The sequence below is a fragment of the Microtus pennsylvanicus genome, chromosome 18 (genome assembly GCF_037038515.1).
Source record: "Microtus pennsylvanicus isolate mMicPen1 chromosome 18, mMicPen1.hap1, whole genome shotgun sequence".
In the NCBI taxonomy this organism is placed as follows: Eukaryota; Metazoa; Chordata; class Mammalia; order Rodentia; family Cricetidae; genus Microtus; species Microtus pennsylvanicus.
Genome location: NC_134596.1, coordinates 14,178,899 through 14,199,834, shown reverse-complemented (window position 1 = coordinate 14,199,834; position 20,936 = coordinate 14,178,899). Strand labels below are relative to the sequence as shown.

The 20,936-nt window shown below is 49.5% G+C and overlaps 1 protein-coding gene across 4 annotated transcripts in view; it reads right to left on the bottom strand.

Annotated features, from left to right (window-relative positions):
- Otud7a (OTU deubiquitinase 7A) overlaps window positions 1-20,936 on the bottom strand; it is a 258,141-nt gene that overhangs the window by 10,177 nt on the left and 227,028 nt on the right. For all 4 annotated transcript variants that reach the window (XM_075953308.1, XM_075953309.1, XM_075953310.1 and 1 more), the window contains 4 exons: window positions 17,922-18,049; window positions 15,871-16,020; window positions 601-715; window positions 353-437 (listed from right to left, as the gene is read on the bottom strand). In XM_075953308.1, the coding sequence (XP_075809423.1) occupies window positions 353-437; window positions 601-715; window positions 15,871-16,020; window positions 17,922-18,049 (478 nt within the window). The remainder of the gene's footprint in view (window positions 1-352; window positions 438-600; window positions 716-15,870; window positions 16,021-17,921; window positions 18,050-20,936) is intronic.

The following is a 20,936-nucleotide window of genomic DNA, read 5'->3' as shown; positions in this document are numbered from 1 at the left end:
CCTACGGTTTGCTTTGTGAGTGGGCGTGTTATTCCTCTCCTGCTGTGCAAAATAAGAGTGGGAAAAACCTAACTGGGGCGCACACTTGCATGTACACACACACTGCGTGTACACACACACGCACACACAACACGCCCCCACTTGCACCAACAGGAAGTCTTTGGTTGGACTGGGAACCTGGCACATAAGGGGGTGGGGCCTCTGGGCCGCAGCTGCGGGTGGCCAGCGTGCCCCCTCCCTGTCTATGGACATTCGGGAGGGGAAGTGCTTCATATCCCACACAGCGTAGAGCAGCCACCCTACTCCCCTCCCCCCATCACAAGGTTGGGGCTCCCGTGCACGTGAGGCTCACCCGGGTCTCAGAGGGGATGCGGATCCATGTCACATTCATGTAGCTGTGTAGAAGGTTCAGCTTGGCTTCTAGAGACAGGATGAGGCTGACAAAAGAAGGCTGAGTGAAAAGCTCCGGAGGTGACATGAGCTCCCTCATCTGCCCACGCAATCCTCTCTCTGCCCTCTATCCCCACCCCCAACAGGAGCCCCACTACGGCTCTCCCACGGACCGCTGGGTTAGGGACCGGACTGTGGAGCACATCTTACTGGGCTAGCCGGGCATTGTCGTTATCATCTTTTCCCCACTCCCAGTCCTTTCCGGGGTCCACCGCAAAATGCAAGGGCAGCAGCTTGTGCTCCGAATCCGTCAGGGGGATGACGGCTGAAACAGAAGAGAGAGAACGGAATGGAGTCAGGCAGCTCACCCGCCTGCAAGGAGGCTGGGGGCCTCAGCAGAACTCAGAGCACTGTAAGGGAAGATCAAGGTTAGCTGTCCGGGTGACAGGCAACCCCGTGGAGACAAATAGACGCAGAACTTCTATACCAGGAGTGTTAAGAGCATGGGTTTCAAAATCGCCCACGTTAACAATTTCTCATGATGTAGATGAAGAGCCGGTGGAGGCAGCACCTGGACTGCCTGGGTCTCTTTCTGTTAATAGGACAGGGACCCCCTCTGCATGTCAGGATGAAAAAACAAAACAAAAAAAACCCCCACGACTGCTTCTGTTACTTCCCAGCAAAGACCCAGCCTGTTGAGGTGTACGGAGGAGGCCACTTTGCTAGTGGCCTGCTTCTTGCCTCCATTTCATCCCGGGGACCGGCAGAGTTTGTAAGTCAGGAGAGGTGAGTTCTACTGCAGCAAGACTGGGGTGGGGTGGGGGCTGCAGAGCCCCTGAGCCTGCTCACAGGGGGCTTACCTATGCAGGACACAGAGGCAGGAAACCCCACAGAAGGCAGCGCTGGGCCACCGTCTGTCTAAAAGGTGAGCGGAGAGGGAGCCCTCTGTGGAGGTGGTGACTAGGTGGGGCTCTGGCCTGCCGTTTCTCAGGAGTTGGTTCACCCCACAGCATACGGACGGAAGCACACTAGTGTCAGAGATCAGGGGTACTAGGAGTGGGTATCTACAGATGTACTGGAATCTGGTAAGAGTTCCTGAGGGGTCCCGGGTACCCAGAAAATGGAATCCTTAGTGTCACATCTGCCTTCTCCTAAGGGTGTTGCCAGGAATCTTGAACAGGAAGAAGTAGGGAGATGGTTTCCCAATTTCACCTTCCAAATGAGTACCAGTCTTCTCTGTATCACTCCACTTAGAACGCCCCACCCCTCTGGGGTCTCCACCACAGCCGAGAAGCCCAGCCCAGGGCATCTGGCAGCTGCTTTGTTCCTTTGCTTGCCATAGCCCATGAGTCATACCATGCAGTGCCATGGCAGGAACAAAAAGGCAAACAAAACAGAAAACCCAGGAGTCAATACTGGGAAGTCTGAAACTGGACTCAATGCTACCCTCTAGTGTTGCTAAAGGAGATTGTCAGCGCAATCTCTATCTTAAAAGAAAGGCAGTTTTGCTGATTATGGGCCGGCTTAGGGGGTTTCACTATGTGTGGCCAGGGATGGGGCAGTGCAGGCAGGGTCTGATGGGGGAGGAGGCGGTGGCATCTCAGCTTCTGCTTTGAAGTGGCCTCCCTTTCCTCAGCTGATCTGCACAGTGGGCTTCTGGGCTAGCTCAGAAACAGGTCTCCGTTGGGTGACGTCTACAGGTCACAAACATTGAGGCCTTAGCCTGGCTTCTCACCAGTGTCTGGGGGCAGCAGAAGCACTCCTTACCAACACTGCTTCCCAGACTCCTGGGGCTCTGCACTCCTGCATGCAGAGGGCCAGCCAACCCATGGGTCCTGAGTGAGGATGGAGGACTACATTGTAAATATGCCTCCTTGTGGATCTTCAAATCAAGGGATTTTGGGAAAGATTGCTCTAGACAATAATAAGCTATCAGAATCAGTTCCTGTGGGTATAATTTGGGCATTCTGGGTTCGTCTGGCTACCCCTTCATGGGGCAGCGTTGGCTGGAGAACCGCCTGCCGGCTGTGACTGTACTTTCATCCTCTTAGCCTTGGGGGCGTTTGCATGCTGAATATATAGGCCTTGAGTAGAGTACTGTGGTAAGATCTGGGGACTACGGCCAGGACTGGGGGCTACTCCCTCTCTGCCATGTCTCCTGTAAAGACAGTAGGGCTATGAGTATGAGGCAGCTGGAGCAGGCTCCTGAACCCCAGGAAGAATTGCCTGCTAATCAGAACCTCTGTTAGCGGATTGTTTACTTGGGAGCCCACCCTGTCTGTTGTAAGTCGTTATGGTTTTGTTTTGTTTCTGACAAATTACCTAACTAGGACACCCCACCATTCTTACCCCCCTGTTACAGGGTGCCTGGGCATTCTTACCCTCGGCAGATGGGCTGGACTGGGTTCCCCAGCCTATCCACAGGAAAAAGCCTGACAGCCTGTCAACCTGAGTGAGGGGCTGGGGACCTACGGCTCAGCCTGTTTGAGGGCTGAGGGAAGGTACATCCAGGGACACTTCAGAAGCAGATCCTCCGCATGTGCTTCCACTGCACTCCATTCCTGTCACACGTACATGGAAAATTGTTATTGAACACCTGCTTTACCCAGGAAGACGCTTGGCCGCGGGGCAGAGCACCACCTGGTGGCAGATGTCAAGAATAGCAAAGGCTTTCAAAATAGGTCCAAGAGGATTTACTTTTCTGTTTTGGAAAGAGCTCTTTCTGACTTTTAGCCTGTAAACCGACTGACGGTATTTCCAACTAGCCAATGAAGATTTGGAATTTTCATTTTATGGAACACAATGGGTATTTCTGTTTGAGATGTTTGCTATTACAACGATAAAGCTGCAAATTCACAGTTTGTCTTTAACCAACCCCCGAACTGACACCACAGCGGATATAAGTGTCTCAAATTCTAAGGAAAGAAAGAGGCTTCCAAGGGAAGATGGAGACAGCTAGGAGGGGTTGACTCAGACCCAAGTAGGAAGAACTTAGCTAAAAGGGTTGCACTCATGAAAAAAGAATGCAAGCCACTGAAGCTGTGCAGACCCTTCCTCCAGGGAAGAGAAGGGAACCAATAAGCTCCCGTCTACAGGACCGAGCCAGCATGGTGTTCACAAAAAAGCTGTGTGAGGGGCTGGAGGAATGGCCATGCCAACGTGGGGGTTAATACCCAGCACCTATGTAAAGGTTGGGTGTGGACATATACGTCTGTAATCCCAGTGCTGGGGAGACAGACAGGAGGAAATCCCTGGGGCTTGCTGGACGGTAACAACGAAATCAACAAGCTCCAGGTTCTGCAATAGACCATGTCTCCAAAGCCAAGGTGCTGAGTGACCGAGGAAGACACAACAATGACCTTTGGTGCTTGCAAGCCTGAGTACACAGGTGCGCCCTAACCCTCCCCGTGAACATGACAGAAATACATTGCCTGAAAGTGTTCCCTGCTCTCTTCTCTCCACTGAGGAGCAGGAGTGTAAGCTGCAGAGCACAGGTACACAAAGTTGGGGTGCGATGAGGACAGTGTTCTCTGGTATTGTGCTTAAACAGGTGTCTTATTCAAGCACTATGTCTCTGTATCCTGGGAGGGAGTGACCTCCCTGATTTTAGAGGAGAGAAGAAATAAAGTTTCAAAAGGAAAACATAGAAATAAAACAATAGTAACAGACAAAACAAAACCCACAGCAAACTACAACTGAGATGAAGAACAGCTTCAAGAGATCCACAGGCAAGCAAGGAATCTGTGGGCTTCAGGACGGGACAGTCAGAATCAGCCAAGCTGGAATATAAAGTAGAAAAGGTTGGGTAGGAGGCAGGGACACCCATGAGCCGCAGGTCAGCAAACTCAGCTGAAGGCTGTGTTAGAGTCACTCCAGAGAGATGAGAGAGAGGTAGAGAAAATATCACACGCAGATACACACACACACACACACACACACACACACACACACACACACACACACACAGATACACACGCATAACACGCACATAAACACAGACACACGCACGCATGCACACACACGCAGATACACACACGCATGCACACACAGATACACATGCACACACACACGAACACACACAGACGCACACAGGTACACACACGCACGCACACACATACACACACGTGCATGCAAACACAGATACACATACACACACAGAGCAAGCGAACGAAACCACCACAGATCAGGAAAACCATGAGAATATTACTAGGGAAAATGAATAACAGCAACACAACAAAACCATCCCTTCCCACAGCACCCGTAGCTTCTGAAAGCAAAGGCAAAGAAGAAAGACAAGTTAGATACAGAGAAAGGAAGTAAGATTGCAGCACATAGATCAGGGACGGAGAAAGCAGAAGATAGCAGGCAGCATCATTTAAAGGGATGAGAAAAACCTGCTAATTCTGCCTCTAAGAGAGCTCTGAGACGCAAAGGCCATCCAAGGCTTTCTCAAGCCCAAAGGAGCCGTTCACTGCCTGCTGATCTACACTGGAGAGTGGAAGGGGACACCAGCAGTGACTCGAATTTACTCAGAGTGATGGAAATGGAATAAATGAAGGTGAAGATAAAATTCCCTTTTCTCTCCTTTTTAGCACTTCTGAGATAACCAGATCTGGACAGCCAAGAGAGCTGTGCTGCACCTTGTCCACGGTGAGGGGAAGGAAGGAGTGCAGAGAGTGTGAGGCTCTCCTTAACGATTCTGTCGGTAAACCCCAGGTAAGATAAAACTAGTAGGTCAATAATCCGGGCAAACAGTCATTAAGTACCACCATCAATTCAGGATAGGACGGCAGGTGAGAAACCAAAACCAGGCGGAACGAGGAGAAAAGACTAGCAGAGATGGTGGGCTTCCACCGATCCGAATCATTCATATAATCACATGCCAACAGTCAACACTGTCAAAGGATAAAACTGTTAGGTTGGGATTAAAGCGAAACAAGCCTCAAGTCTGCGCTCCCTACAATAGTTATGAATCTAAAGACATAGGTAAAAGACACTCTCTGAAACAAAGAGCTAGGGGGAGCCACTTAATATCAGACAAAGAAGAGTCCAGAAAAAAACGGTTACAAAGAAGAGGACCATTTACGTAATGATAAAGAGACCAGCTCTCCAAACACAGACATAAGCAAACTTCTAAACTGTTTCCAGGTGCACACAGCAAATGCGCTAGCCACCTTACCCACATCTGATGGCCCCAGTGGTTGTCTGGACAGTGGTTCTCTCCCTCTCGTATACTGTACTTTTTCCTATATGAACATACCAGTGGTGGAGTTTATGCATATGCATATGCAGGTACGAGTGGCGCTACCTGCTTTTATCTGAGCCGGGAGAGGGAGACTGTCGTTAGGGAATCTTCAGCAACACAGGTTCTTTCATTCCTGTATGGTTCCCAGTGCCACTAACTTGTGCTATTGGGACAGAACGCCATAGTCTAGGTTGCCAGTTAGCAACTGAGTGATTTTCCCCTCAGTCCTGGGGGCTAGATATCCAGGGTCAAGATGTAGGCAGACAGTAGCACTCAAGGGCTCAAGGGCTTGCTCCTCGTATGCAACCTGGTAGAGGGCCCTATAGCCATTAAGTTTGTCCATAACCCCTGGCTTCCTTTTAATCTCTTGTGAAGTGTGTTGGTCAAGAGTCAAGTGTGCCAAATGTGACAGCCTGGGCTGTAAACTGAAAGTCCAGGAGCCCTCACCCTGGCTCTTCCTCCTCTTCCTCCATCAGGTGTTGGCGGAGTGTGGGGAGGTGAGGAAGTCATGAGTAAATGTATAAAGATCAGGTGAATTTCCTAATGACTGGGCACAGCAATGTTGAGGAGCAATGCCTCAGACCCATGAGAAATTAACAAGACCATTCTTAGGTCAGGCTTGGAATGGCAACACCTTCCTTTGGTCCAAGTACTAATCTTTACAAATGGTTGGTCAGTGTACGCAAGTACAAATGTTTCCAGGCAACTGCAGCTTCCTCCTCCCTGATGCTTACAGCCGGAGACTGCTGGCCTATGGACACTTCCTGTGGTCTCCTAGCCCATTCTGTACATAACAATCACAGGGAGGTTTCAATTATAGTGTGATTGGTATGGCTTCATCAAAGCGCATACAGCCAACCTGATCCCAACTCTTCTGTGTATGTGTCTGTCTTTTCTTTTCTTTTCTTTTTTTTTTTTTTTTTGGTTTTTCAAGACAGGGTTTCTCTGTGGTTTTGGAGCCTGTCCTGGAACTAGCTCTTGTAGACGAGGCTGGTCTCGAACTCACAGAGATCCGCCTGCCTCTGCCTCCCGAGTGCTGGGATTAAAGGCGTGCGCCACCACCGCCCGGCACGTCTGTCATTTCTTAAGTGCCTGTCTTTTCCTTGCTGCCCCTGGTTGGGTTAAAACGGCCAGCCATGCAGGGCATGGTGGTGGTGTGCCTGGAAGACTTGGCACTGCTCAGCATGCATGTTCTGAGATCCAAAGAGCAGCAGCAGGGGGAGTTGTCTCGGGAGGCCTGGCAGCCCACCTCCTCCTCCCGAGACTCTCCACGGCAACTGGTAAACTAAGGATGCTGCTAAAGAAAGGGACACTAAGTGCGGGGACAGCACCGGCCACATGTCTTAGGTACATCCTGGCTTCTACAGCCTCTTTCCCATCACAGACCCTCGCCCCACAAACCTGCTCCCAGGTATTGGATGCACTGCTGTGCCCACAGGCCAGTCTGACTGGTATACGATAGAGAAAGGCATCTGAGTGAAAATAACCTTGGTTTAGAATATTGCATTAATAATATCCTACTATAAAATTTCATTTAAGCAAATATATACTAATTCTCATATGTGAACACAAGTAGCTACTGGAAAAGAATTGGTTTTACTGATTGGTAACCACTCCTGTAGCACAAAGCACTTATTGTTGAAGGTCCTGGAAGTCACACCATCATGTGATCAGGGCTGGAGGAGCAGCTCAGCAGCAGGACACTAGGCCCTGGGTTTGGGTCCCACTATCATAAAAACTTCCTAATTTATTTGGCCCGGGGAATACTGATACACATTAATGTTTGCTTTTATTGTGGGTTACACATCAACTGTAGCTGTACTTATGGACTTAGTGGCTCCCCCAGATCTCTGGATGCCCCATTTTTATAAATGTGTATTGTCTAAGAGACAAGGTTGCCAGTTGCTTTTGGTGAAATTCCTTTTCGGTTGTTTGTGTTGACTTTCTGTTGCAATAAACGAATTGTAAACCTGACTGTGTGCAGGCCTTCCTTCTCCCAGAGTCTGAAGCTGCCCTTGCTGCCCTTAGCTCCCCCACCATCTCTGACCTGACCCCTTCCCCCCGGGAAAGGCATGAGGACACTCTAGGGTGTCTTGACTTCAGTGCACCCCAGCTGTTTTCACTCAAGAGCTGTATCTTGGCAATCACCTCACATACTGCCGGCAGTAGCCCTTGTGAGGCAGTGCAGCTCGGGCTCCCCTTCCCTAACACTGAAGGCTCCTGCATCACCAGGTCAAAGTGCTGTGTGAGTCTGTGCAAGTGCTGACCTGAGACACCACTTCCTATGGCCTCTGTCTAGTGCTTGCACACCACACAATCACTGGACAGCTGCCTTTGCATCTTTCAGAAGGCATAGTATTCACCTACTCATCCGCCACCACCTCGCTTTGTGACTGTGGCCGTTCCCTGGAGATGGGCTCTCCCTCCTCACTTTCCTCCTCTGTGAAGCGGGGGATGGGAAATGGCAAAGGCTAGGCAGTCACCCCTGGAAAGGACTCAGAAACCCACCTGTATATGGAAAGTTCATTCAATGAGATCCACCAGAGCCCTGTGTGGAGGGACCTGCTGTCCTAGCCCAGAACCATCTTGTGAGGACAGAGAATGCCTGCACCCTCTGTACCCGTAGAGGCTGCAGTGAGACAGGATAAGGCTGCAGGTGTCTTGTTGGGCACTCTGCCTGCGATTGGTTGGTATTTTGGGAAATGGTGCTATCAAATGCAGACAGACCCTGCATTTAGACCCTGCATGTTAGATGATAGAGACCATCGCTCAGGACACATGGAACCCTCCATCAGTGATGGAGGCACTCTGGTGTGCCAATGCCACACAGGGTCTGAGCACCCACAGACTGCACTGCACATTGGCTTATCACACACCAGTGCTATTTGGATAAGTGACCTATGTTGCTAGCTTTTTGTTAACTTGGCACAAGCTAGGGTCATGTGGGAAGAGATTTCTCGGTTGAGAAAATGCCCCATTACGCTGGCCTGTAGAGAAGTCTGTGGTGCATTGTCTTGATAACCAATTGATGTGGGAGGACTGGAGGCCCCAGTCCACAGACCATGCTACTCCTGTGATTAGAGTGCCGACTGTTCTTCCAAAGGACCTGGGTTCAATTCCCAGCACCCACGTGACAACTTACAACTGTTTGTAATTCCAGTTCCAGGGGACCCAATACCCACTACAAAACACCAATGCACATAAGATAAAAATAAGTTTAAAAAAAAAAAAGAAAGCCGAAAAGGTCATGGCAAGCGTGCCAGTAAGCAGCATTCCTATATGGTCTCTGTTTTAGTTTCTACCTCCAGGCTCTTGCCTTGAGTTCTGTTGTGATTTCCTTCAATGATGGATCGTTACCACGATGTGTAGGTCAAAACAAGCAAACAACAACAACAGCAGAAAACCAAACCAACCCTAAACCCAAGCAAACAAAAAAGCTCTGCCCTCCACCATTTGGTTTTGGTGTCCTTCACAGCAGTAGAAAACAAACAAGGGCAGAAATTGGTACCAGGATCCTGATCATGCTATTCTGGGGAGGACTATGGAAGTGTTTGGAACTCAGAACTTCATGGGTGACTCTATGGGAATGTGGAAGAGAGGAGTGTTGGGAAAGAAATGCATATAATGGAGGCCTGACTTACAAAGTTTCGAGGGAATTCAAGAGTTTGTAAAGGTCATTCATACGATATGATTGAATTAAGAATCTTTTTGGTCAGTTGTGGACGAAGGATCAGCTATGATTTTGTTCTTGTTGTTTTTGGCTGTCCTGGAACTCACTCTGTGTATCAGAGTGGGCCAAGGCTGCATCTCAAGCAGGAAGTTGAAACTTGGTAATGTGTAAGAGTCTTGAACGTTTCTGACTTTGGTGGTATGAAAGTTGCAGGCTTGAAGGGGCTATGGAGAACAGCCAAGGTTTGGCACCATGTGGCAGGATCAGAGTTCCTAAAGAGAGACAATTGGTGAAGATACAGATTGACTGCTGTGGAGACACCAGCGTACCAGAGATGCCCAGTGTGTGATTTGACCACCAGAAACAGCAGCAGGTGTGGAATAAATCTGGCCTGAACCTATGAGACAAGCTGTGTGTCCCGTGGATGGCAGAGGTGGCCAAGTGGAGCTCCCAAGCATACTGGAGCTGAGACAATCATTTGTGAATCCCAAATGTTAAATAATAAGTTTTTTTTAACACTGTTGGAATTTGGTTTTTATTTGATTGTGACTGTGCCCTAGTTCTTCCCTCTTGGAATAAGGAAGTATGCAACTTATTTTTTATTTTATAGGAGTCTACAGTTGAGAGACTTTGGATATTGTAAAAGAGAACTTGGAATTTTAAAGTGTTTGAATGTTTAAGGACTATAGGATCTTAAAAATTATCCTTTATATCATTGGTAAACTAATTTTGGGGGGCAAACAAGAAAGGAGAGGTTATGGTTTAATAGTGATGTGTTTTTTTGTGTGAAGTTGAGAAAGGATCAGTGCATTTTAGGTCAAGAAAAGACCAAACTCAAAATCCCAGGTGTGGTTTCTACTGAATGTGTCTCTACGTTGTTGTAAAGTTGAAAACTCTGAGTTGAGGCGCTGTGACTGAGGCCTGTTGGTCATCATTCCCAAACTTTGTTCTGAGCCCTGTGTTTAGTGAACTACACGGCCCCGCTGCTCTCTTGTCAGTTGATTATGTGTTTTTATAATTCACCCATTTGCTCTGAAGCCAGAATGAAATGCCCTGTGCTAGGCTCTCAGAGAGTTCCCTTTGGGGGCCATCTGAAGGTAACAGGGAGGCCCATTAGAGATTGCCTATGGGTACAGCAGCCTGCTTCCTGTATCCTGATGAAGAACCAGGAACTAGAGTATTATGAGGCCAAAGGACCCAGAATATATTCTCTTGGAGAAAGTAGGTGACCACCATTTGTGTTAAGAACTGTTAAGAAAATATGTGTGTTCTATTTAAAAGGCCCTAAAGAATTGCTAGAGGCTTTCCCACTCAGCCTTGCTGTAACTGGATTATTCAACCAGCTATAACTTTTGCCTCAATTTTCTTTCTCCTCTGTCACATGCCTGGCCTGGGGAAGACAGGAGGGTTCTTGAATGTTGGAGGTGGCAGCAGCAGCTGGAAGGAAGCAGAGAGTTCCTTCACAGGACTGAGCACTGGGGAGGCCCTTGTATGGGGAGGCTAAGCACCAGGAGATTGGATGCATGCAGTTACACTGCTGAGGGAAAGGAGGAAGGGAGTGAGGATGTGGTAGGGCCTCCACTTACAGCCTACAACACATTTTATCCCATTTTGAGGCTACTGGAGTGTCCCTCAGTTACTACATTTAGTGGCTTTTAACATAGGGTGACTTGGAGTGACCTGGGGGCTTGGGTCTTTAAGAATCTACCAAGTATCACTTTAAAAAAATTGCTTCCAGCTGTAACAGGTGGCAGGCACAGCATTTGGTGAGGGGGCACCAGGAAGCACACATTTTGAGCAGGTGCAGATCATCAGAAGACAGCTCACACTGGCCAAGGAAGTTCCTGTACTGAACGGAGTCAGAAACCTCTGGATAAGTTTCTCCTTTTAAAAGGCATTCAAGCACTCCATGAGTTTGAAATGGCTCTTACCTTCAAGGGGCTCTGGCTGCTCCACAGTGGAGGTGGTTACTCTTCTGTTGCTGTGGTAAAACCCCATGGCCAATACAACTTAGACAAGAAAGTGAGTAATCTGGCTTAGTATTTCAGAGTGTTAGAGTCTATAATGCCAAGGGGAAGCAGGAAGCTCACATCGTGATCCACAGCCATGAGACAGATCAAGAGTCCTGGTAATCTCACTGTGTGGGCCCACAGATGTGAGCCTCTTTCACCTTGACTAAAGGTCAGAGAGTCTGACCTTATTTTTACTCTTCCTAAGAAGTTGCTCACAACAGGAGTGGCTACAAACAAGACGTCCTGACCTAGGGTGTGGTTACTTGGTGTTTTAAAACGGGGCCCGATAGAGGTGGATCTGCTTCACCTTGACCAAAGGTCAGAGAATTTAAGCTTATTCCTGCTCCTTCATTTGAAAACAGGAGGTTTGACCCAGGCGTGTCTGCCTACAGGATGGTTGGTCTAGGGTGTATATGTTACATATCCTGTCCAAAACATCAGAATGCTTAGCTCAGGAAATAGTGGCTTGATGTCTCGAGTACTGAGTCTAACAATTGTTCTGATTGTTCTTTGTATCGTGTTAAAGCAGTCTTTTGCCTTCTACTCCCTTTTTGGATTGGGGTATGTAAACATATGGAAAGTAAATGCAGGCAGACTCACTGAATACTGGGAGTTGCCCTCCCAGTACTATTCTCTGTTTCTCTATCTCTTTTGTACCTCTGTCTATTCCGCCTAACATTTCTAACCAAATGCCCCTACGCTGGAAGGTACAAACTGGTTCAGGCTGGACTCCGACATCTCACACAGGTCCACATCTCTTAAACTCTCTCAAACAGTTCCACCAACCGAGGACCAAGTGTTCAAGCATACAAGTCTATTGGGGGGATTCCCATTCAAACCACCAGAGTGCCTTCTGGCTTCCCTGGAAGCTCTTGTAGAAGCCACAGTGCTGTGGCTTGGTGCTACCAGGGGAGGGGAGGATTGGAGCCTGCATCCACCCTCTGTGAGGCAGGTTCCTCCAGAGGCACCAGGACCACTGTAGGTCAAGGTCTTTAGAAGATGAGGAGGTAATGAGTGGCTTGGCTTTATAGTTTTGTGAATTTTTGGTTAAACTCATCCACTCTTATTTGCTTGAAGAACTGGTTTATTAAAGTCCATGGCCATTTCAACACCACCACAGCCTGGGGCTCAAAGAGCAGAGGTGTAAACTCCACACTCTGGGATCTAATCTTCGTCAGGGGCACATTCTTCTGACCTTCTCCTTGGCTTGGGAATGCCCCCTACCTCTGTATTTCACATGGTTTTGTGAAACCTAAATCTCTCTCTCTCTCTCTCTCTCTCTCTCTCTCTGTCTCTCTCTGTCTCTCTCTTTCTCTCTCTCAGGGTTTCTCTATGAAACCCAGGCTTTTCTAACTTCCTGCTCAGTTCCCATGTGCTGGGGATTAAGGTGTGCATCATGACACCAACAATTTCCTCTCCGTAGAGAGGTGCTGGGTAAAGGACTACTCGAGTTTTAATCTCTTTAAAGATGTTAGTGACAAATATAGTCTCATTCTGACACTCGGTTCACAGGGACACAGGACTCGGTTCACAGGGACACAGGACTCAGTTCACAGGGACACAGGACTTGGTTCACAGGGACACAGGACTCGGTTCATAGGGACACAGGACTCAGTTCATAGGGACACAGGACTCGGTTCACAGGGACACAGGACTCAGTTCACAGGGACACAGGACTCGGTTCACAGGGACACAGGACGTGGTTTACAGCCATCCTCTGCATTTCACAGCTCAGCAGCTGCTGCCCCAGGTCAGGGTGTGGGTGGCACAGGGCATGGAACAGTGAGGCAGGAACTCCTTCATCTGAAGCTTCTGTAGTTTCACTATAGCTGACCATGATTTAAAATAGTACATAGAAAAATCCCAGAAATCACCGGTTCACAAGATGAAGCTGAGCACTGTTCTGAGCCGTGGGAAGAAGGTCACAGCTCCCACGCAGGTGCAGCATCCCTTTGTGCACCGAGCCCTCACAGCAGATGCTATCTTTAGCTGTCTGCTGTCCGCAGCTGCCTGGGCTGTCGGGCTGATGCTCAGGGATCTCTGTACTTTTGCACACCACCCCTTATCCACGGGCCCCACAGCACAAGTCGGCAATGACGGAGTTGAGACCCAAAAGGAGAAGCCAGGAAGTACTTCCTTGAAGCAGAAAGGGGAAGGTGTTCAACTTAATAAGGAAAGACAATGAATTGCATGCCTACGGTCCACAGAACAGTGAATCTGTGCGTGAAGTCATGGAGAAGGACAGTGATATCAGCCCTAGCTTTACTGCTGTGTCTGAAGCTGCCGAAGTCCCACCCACAGCACTGGTGAGTGCCTGTGGTGGGGAAGGCCACACACAGGGACAATGTAGTCAGGCTTTGGGTCATCCAGGATGTCAGCTACCCACAGGCATCTCTTCAGTGTCTCCCTTGGGTGATGGCAGAGCCACTGTTGGTATATGGAGATATATCCTCTAGAGAGCCTGCACCCCCTCTAGGGCTCTAGCCCAGCTTGTAAGGACTGGTAGTGGGAATGCGCAGTTCTAGGCACATAGTAGCCATGGAGGCAGGACCCACAGGGACTGTGGAGAGACCCAGCACCCACAGAAGCCAAGAGTTACCTGTACTGTGCTCTGGGGCCAGAACCCAGACTTTGGAAAAAGCTTGTCCCCCAGGGAGAAACCTGTACTCTGCCGTGTTTCCTAGAGGGATGTGATAGTACCTTCCACCAGGGAGACTTCTGGAAGACCTTTGGGGGACCTGAGACTGTGAACTGGATGTTGACCTCAGGACCTTGACAAGAGTCCCAGCCCTGGCCCAAGTCACAGCTTGTAGCAAGTTCTACAGTATTAAAGGTGCTGGCCTTCATGCGCATATGGTTTCAGTAACCTGGAAAGCTGATGCAGGAAGACCCCTTGAGTCCAGGACTTTGGAGGCCATTCTGGACAACACAGGAAGGCCTCATTTCAGACCACGCCAAAAACAGAAGCCAAACAAAACCCTAGGGAAGGAGGCAGGCCCCTCTGGAAGCAGAGAGATGAGGGAAAAGCATGCTCACCCCAGGCTTTGATGCTGGAGAGCCTCTTCTGGTGGTCAGAGGCAGTGAGTGAGTTATGAGGAAGGGTGAGGAACAGCAGTCTGCTGCCTTGGCTGCCTGGACCTGCTCCTAGCTACGTCGGCATGTGAGCTGCACTTTGATTTGGCTTTTGGGAAGGGGACCGGGGATCTTTCTACACCCTGCATCATTCAGAGTCCATCCCACAGGCCTGCTGACTCTCGACTGGCTGTCAGGCCAGGAACATATGTGGAAGGGGTGCTTTATATGGGCTGGAGGAGGTAGGGCTCTGTCTGTGTCCTCCCTTGCCAGCTGTCCACAGGAGGGGGCAGGATGGGGAGGCACTGATACACTCAGTGTAAAGAGTCAGAATGGTCACCCTGAGCTTCTGGCTTGTGGGAGCCCTGAACCAACCACCTGGGGTTTCTTAGAACCACATTCAAGGGCCCAAATCCTAGAACACATGCTATTTCCTTGGCCTTCAGTCTCCTGAGGAAAATCTCATTCTGTACTGAAAATAACAGTGGCAATACTAAAACCTGTCCTTTCTACCCAGACACTCACATATCCATCACAGCTAACTCAGAGCGCAACAAAGTCCTCTTCTCCATCAGTGAATCAGCCCCACCGGTCTTACCGCTAGCTGCAACTGTGCACCTGTGCAGCAGGTGGCGCTGGTCCCATCAAACCCATCAGCACTGAGATGGCTTCTTGCAGGAAACCTGGCTCTAGTGACCTTCAGATAAAGTGTTGACTTTTTGGTTCAAAAGCTCACTAGTGTACAGCAGGAGTGGGCAAGCCTTTCAAGAACAGTGCCAACAAATTAATGTCGGAGGCCAGCAGGCCACACACACACATTCTGCTGCCCCACTGCAAAGCAGCCACGGGGAAAATGTCAGGCAATGAAAGTCTGGCTGTGTGCCACTAACACTATCTGCAAACTAAGTGGTGGGCCACAGCTTGTCAATACTTGCCCTGAAGGGATTTTGTTTTCCAACTCCATCTGAGGTGGATTGCATTCATCTATAAATCCACACACAACATTAGCAATAATTAGTTTTACAGTTAAAAATCCCCCTAAAGACACAGACAACATGGATTTCAAAAGGCTAGAAGTGAGGATTTTGAGCATTTTCAACATCAGAAGTAATACATGTCAGAGGACATGGATACGTTTTCCCTGACTAGTGCACTACAAGTCACACTGAAATACACACATGTGCCAGCTAAAATTAATTAAGATATAGAAAACTTACACATGCACATGATGGAAGCCAACAGCTAAGTACACACAGTGGCATCATCACCTATCTCCAGAGTGGTTTAGGTGGCCATTACCCCTAACGCCACTACCGCCAGTCAACACATATGCGTACCCACTGAGCCTGGCTGTGCAGAAACCATGGCTGCTCCTTGTGTGTGCATGTGCGCTAGGCGGTTGTCCACACATACCCCATTTCCAGCACTCCCTCCATCCCTCCACCCCGCCTTACCCCTTGTGTCTCGGGAGTTGGACAAACCTTGTTCTCTCTGCTGGTCTCTCTGTTCCATGGACACAAGGGCCGAGAAGTGCGCTTGATCGTAAGCCAGAACCAGGGGCGAGCAGTGGCACCTGTTGGGGGGCACCTCCAAGGGCAGGTAGATCCCTCCAAATGGGATGGGTGCAAATGCTGTGGACACAGACACGGGGAGAGTCGGAGGGCAAGAGTGGGGGAAGGGAGGAGTGGGTTGGCGCAGGGAGAGGGAATAGGGGAACAGAATTAGTGCACAGGGCCAGGACTGAAGGTTTCCATGGTGATCTGCCTGGCTAGCCTGCTCCTGAGAGCCACACCATAGACAGAAGAGCGGCAGGGTCAGGGCTAAGACCATTGCCCAAGACGGTCAGAAGTATCGCCCGCTAGCTTGTCTAGAAGTCTCTGCTGTCCTTTCTCTTCTGCTGTCACTGAAATGTTCACACGCAGGCAGGACCTACATTCCCTGAGTGTGATTGGTGCATACTGAAAACAACTTCTACAGAACAGAAGGGAGCGGTCAGAGAGCTCTGGTACTGAGCTGCAGATCAGGTGGAACATGAGAAGTAGAGATGCTGTCTTTGTGTGATGAGATACCATCCTGTTCATGTTCTTATGAAGAGCAAGGGAAGAGAAACCTGAAAACCACTTCTTTGAACACCAACTCCAAGCAGTAGCTGATTCTTTTCTCCCCTCCCCACTGAAATAGGGTCTCATGTAGACCTGACTTACTATGTAGCTGAGGATGACCTTGAACTTCCAACTCCCTTGACTCCCTGAGTGCTGGAATTACAGGCATGTACCACCATGCCCATTTTATGCACTGCTGAAATGGAACCAGAACTTCATGCATGCTAGGCAAGCAGTCTACCCACTGGGCCAACCCCCAGCCTAGCAGCTATGGTTTGATCATGAAGAGCATTGCCTTTGGCGTCAGAGTGGGAATTGTGCCCTCCTTAGTGTGGAGCACAGGGGCCTTTAGAGTGGTCTCTGAGGATCTCTCAGTCATCCCCCGCCCCCTTCACTCAGTCTGTACTGGGCAGGATGTTCTGTCCACATAAGCATCCTGTTTTGAGGGCTGTAATAAGGAGGAGGGACATGGACCAGAGGGCTGCTGGCTCTGGTGCTTGGCAGCAGGCAAAGAGAACTGGGCAGGATGCACGGATGCACGTTCTGCTAGCCCTTGCCCTCAGAGCAGCCACGGCCATGCTGGTCTTTCTCTGGCATGAAGACTGATGCCTGGCCATCAGGGCTCCAGGACATTCATGACTTCTATTATGGGATGGATTTAAATGTAAGTGAAGCCGAGTGAAATGTCACAGGGTCACCTCCCTGGCATGCCGCGCGCGGTGAAGAGATGTTGTGGACAAGGCCGTCTTTGGAAGTGACAAACACGGCAGCAAGAGTGAACTGGATCGCAATGGTGCCACCAGGGAGAACGGGAAAATGAACCACACTGGGGAAAGTGCTGGGAGTGGGGTCTGCTGAGGGAGGAAGGGACCTGGTGACAGCTCTCCTGGTTCTCCTCTTTTCTGCCTCTTCAGAGCATGGCCAGCTCTGTGGAGTTTCAGACATCCTTACTACAGCTCCTTAGACTCGCAGGAGCTTCAGGCTTAGGGATGTCATGTGAGGGTCTACGCCCTGTCTCTGGCTAAACCTGGGTGGGGGTATTGTCCAGCCTTACTGGGGGCTTCAGTGCACTTATCCATCTGGGGGAGATTGTATCAAGTGCTGAGGGAGGGGTCATCCAAGAGGTCATGGGCGAGGCTCTCAGTGGCCAGACAACAGCAGCTTGGCTACCCCTGCAGTTCCTGACTCTTCACCACCCTTCAGAGCCCCCACACTCTGCCCTCCTTCCTTTCCTCTCTGCTACGCTATCCTGCAGAACTCCTGGAACAGGGCCTGGGGCTTTCATAGGGATCTGTGCTGTCTGGTGCTTGGCCAGATTTCTCATAGTCTCCTGCTGCTATCATGCAGGGCAGGTGATCAGTGCTGTGCTGGAGGAAGAAGAAATGCACAAAATGCTACCACCCCTAAATACAGCTCCTTGAGGATCCTACCTTCACCACCAGAGTCTCTTAGCATGGTGTCTGCCACCACCACAATGGGTCTCCGCAGTATGTGGGCTAGGACGAAGACATGGAACTCCTCCAGGCTTTCATACACAGGATCCTCAGAGTTGTCCACACTGGGAAATAAAACAAAGTGATCTTGTCATGAGACTAGACTGGAGTGGGGAACATAAAAGGCAGGGACTCGGAGTAGGGACTGAGCACCCCCAAACACTGGACCCTATTTACGAGGATCTGAGGAACCTTCCAGGAACGGTTCCTGGGAAGAGGTCATGAAGAAGCTGCCTGAATCCTACCCTGAGGGGAGGAGGAGGCTGAACGCACAGCAGTACACTAAGCCTCCGCAGCCTGGGTCCAAGCTCCTGCCTTGCCTTGTGGGTAGTGTAGACCCCAAGAATCGCTGTCATCCAGACAGTGAGACACTGGGGCAGAAGACTGTGACCTAGGTGTCCCTCAACAACAGGGCCACCCTCCAAGGGAAGAGAGCCAGAGCTCTTAGATGGTGGGACCGTGTGTAAGTCTCCTAGATGTGATGACAGTGTATAGCAGGAGGCGGCAGACTCTATGGTTTTCAGTATCCTAGGGCTCCTGGAATCAGTTCCCCAAAGACAGCAAGGGAGCAGGGATGGCTGGGAATAAGTTCCGTGTGCAGAGTGCTGGTCCAACTCTCTCCATCACTCCTAGAACAAAGGCTGTAAACCCTAAGAAATGCACCAGGCCTTTGGGGAGATGCCATGTCACATTATGGTTCTTTCTTTCTTTCTTTTTCTTCCTTCCTTCCTTCCTTCCTTCCTTCCTTCCTTCCTTCTTTCTTTCCTTTCTCTTTTCTTTCTTTGATTTCTCTTTCTCTCTCTCTCTTCCCTCCCTCCCTTCCTCCCTCTCTCCATCCCTTCTTCCTTCCTTTCTCTTGCCTTTTTCTTTTGTGGCCAACAAACTTTATTTAATGCTTGTAAAATGTGGCAGCAGTCAGAAGTCATAAAACATCACACAGAACCATCTGCAAGTCATTCTCTAGGCTTCCACGTCTTTATTCTGAGAGGGGTCAGAGTGCTTCTTGTTTACACGGCCACATCAGGACACAGCCATCAAGGCCTGCTTACAGTGGTCCCGGCAACACCTTTAAGATGGAGGACCCAGCTCAGGGTCATGAGTTGCTTTCTCTTAGGTCTCTTCTATCCCCTTTATCCTGCTGGTATTTATGCTTTACGCTGCTTGGTATTTCCATAACCACGGCACTTCTGAGATGCTGAGGAGTACAGGGCAGGTGGCTTGTGGACCTTTCTCAGCCTGGGTCTCTATGACGTTAGACTAGGGTTTGCCAAGTCATCCTTGAGTGTCCTCTCAGGTGGTGGGATATGGAGGTGGACCTCCCACTGGTGGGGCCTAGGTCACTGGCTCCTCTTCCAGCCACACCCTCACAGAGCTGCTCAGGTCACCTCTGTAACTAACACACAATCCACAGGGGAACTCGGAACCCCCGCACATCTCTTGTTATTTCACAAGCTTGTTGATAGCACTGTCGAGTTCTGGTTTGATACTTTTATTAAATGATTTATAATCCATTTGTGATATTATGACGCTCAAATATGCTTGAATTCGGTCTTCTTCACTTACTTCAGCTTGGTCTGTGTTTTTCTGATATCTCTTTGCCGTTCTTTTGGATTACTTCCTTGTTCCCTGGCACAAGAAGATGAACCATATTCACTTCACACATTACCGCCCTTTCTATGTGCCTGTGAGTCACCTACCACAGCGGCCACGGGACATGCTAAGTTCACTAGGACTCTCAATTCCAGTCTAATCCTTATTAAATTCATGCTTCTTAGAACTTCCTCCTGTACAGTGGGAAAATGCCTGGAATGATTCCACCGTTCTTACTCATTTGAAGCTGTCTCCTAGCCTATAAGCTTGGCTGCCATGCCCAATAGTGCCAACCCTCCGTTTTCCCTCTCCACCCTGTCTGGCCTTGGCACTTGCTACAGTCCTTTGTGCTCTCCCATTCCCTACCCACTGCAGACACCCTATCCTGCTTTGTCCACTGAATGGCTCGAAGATCGAGGTTTGTTTGTTTGTTTTTTGTTTTTTTTTTTTTTAGAAAAGAGAGTGGAAGAAGAATGTCTAAAACGCGTTTTGCTTTAACCAAATAGCTCTGGCTGGGCAGATAGGTGCGGTGATTGTGCTTGTGAGGGCTGGAGTTAGGATCCTCAGAATCCAGGCATGAAAGCAGGTAGGCATGGTGGTTGCTGTCATCCTAGCACTTGTGATACAGATGTGGGATTCCCAGGGCCAGCTGGCTAGCTAAGGCTAGCCAAGTGTGTAAGCTCCAGGTGCAGCAAGAGAAAGTATCTCAATAAACAAAGAAGTGGGCGACTGAGGGAGACACCAGACACTAATTTTGGGCTTCTACATGCATCCATGTGCCTGTCCACATGAAAATGCACATATATTTACACCTTCTCCACGAGAACATATAGATCTCTGTATCTGTAGGCTCCACATCTGAAGAGTCAAACTACTGAGAACAGAAGCGCTAAAAGAACCGTACGCACTTTTTTCTTGTCCCCTGAACAGTACAATGCATTTTCTTCCCTTCAGAAGCGCCGAGCGTCAGGCCACTTGTGACAGCCATGGAAAACAGACCAGCACGCTGATCGCTATTCTCTTCTCTCCCACCTGTGCTTCCCCAGAAGAGATTTGGTTCTCTCCTTGGCAAGCGTGGGAAGTTCAACAGTGAAAGAAACACTGGACTGGAAGGAACACCTGGGACTTGGAGGGCATGGAACTGATAAAAGCTAAGTTTTCAGGAACAAATCTTCCACTGTACAAACATACGTCTGCCTGGCCACAGGCCGGACTATCAGGACTGACATGGAATGTCTATGCTGGCTATGTTGGAATGCATCCTAGCTTGAGAGGGCTGGACCCACTGGGCACCAGGCTCACTGTGGTGAGGCGTTGAGAGCCCAGAGGCTTTCCTGGCCTGCAAACCCGAGACTGGCCAGG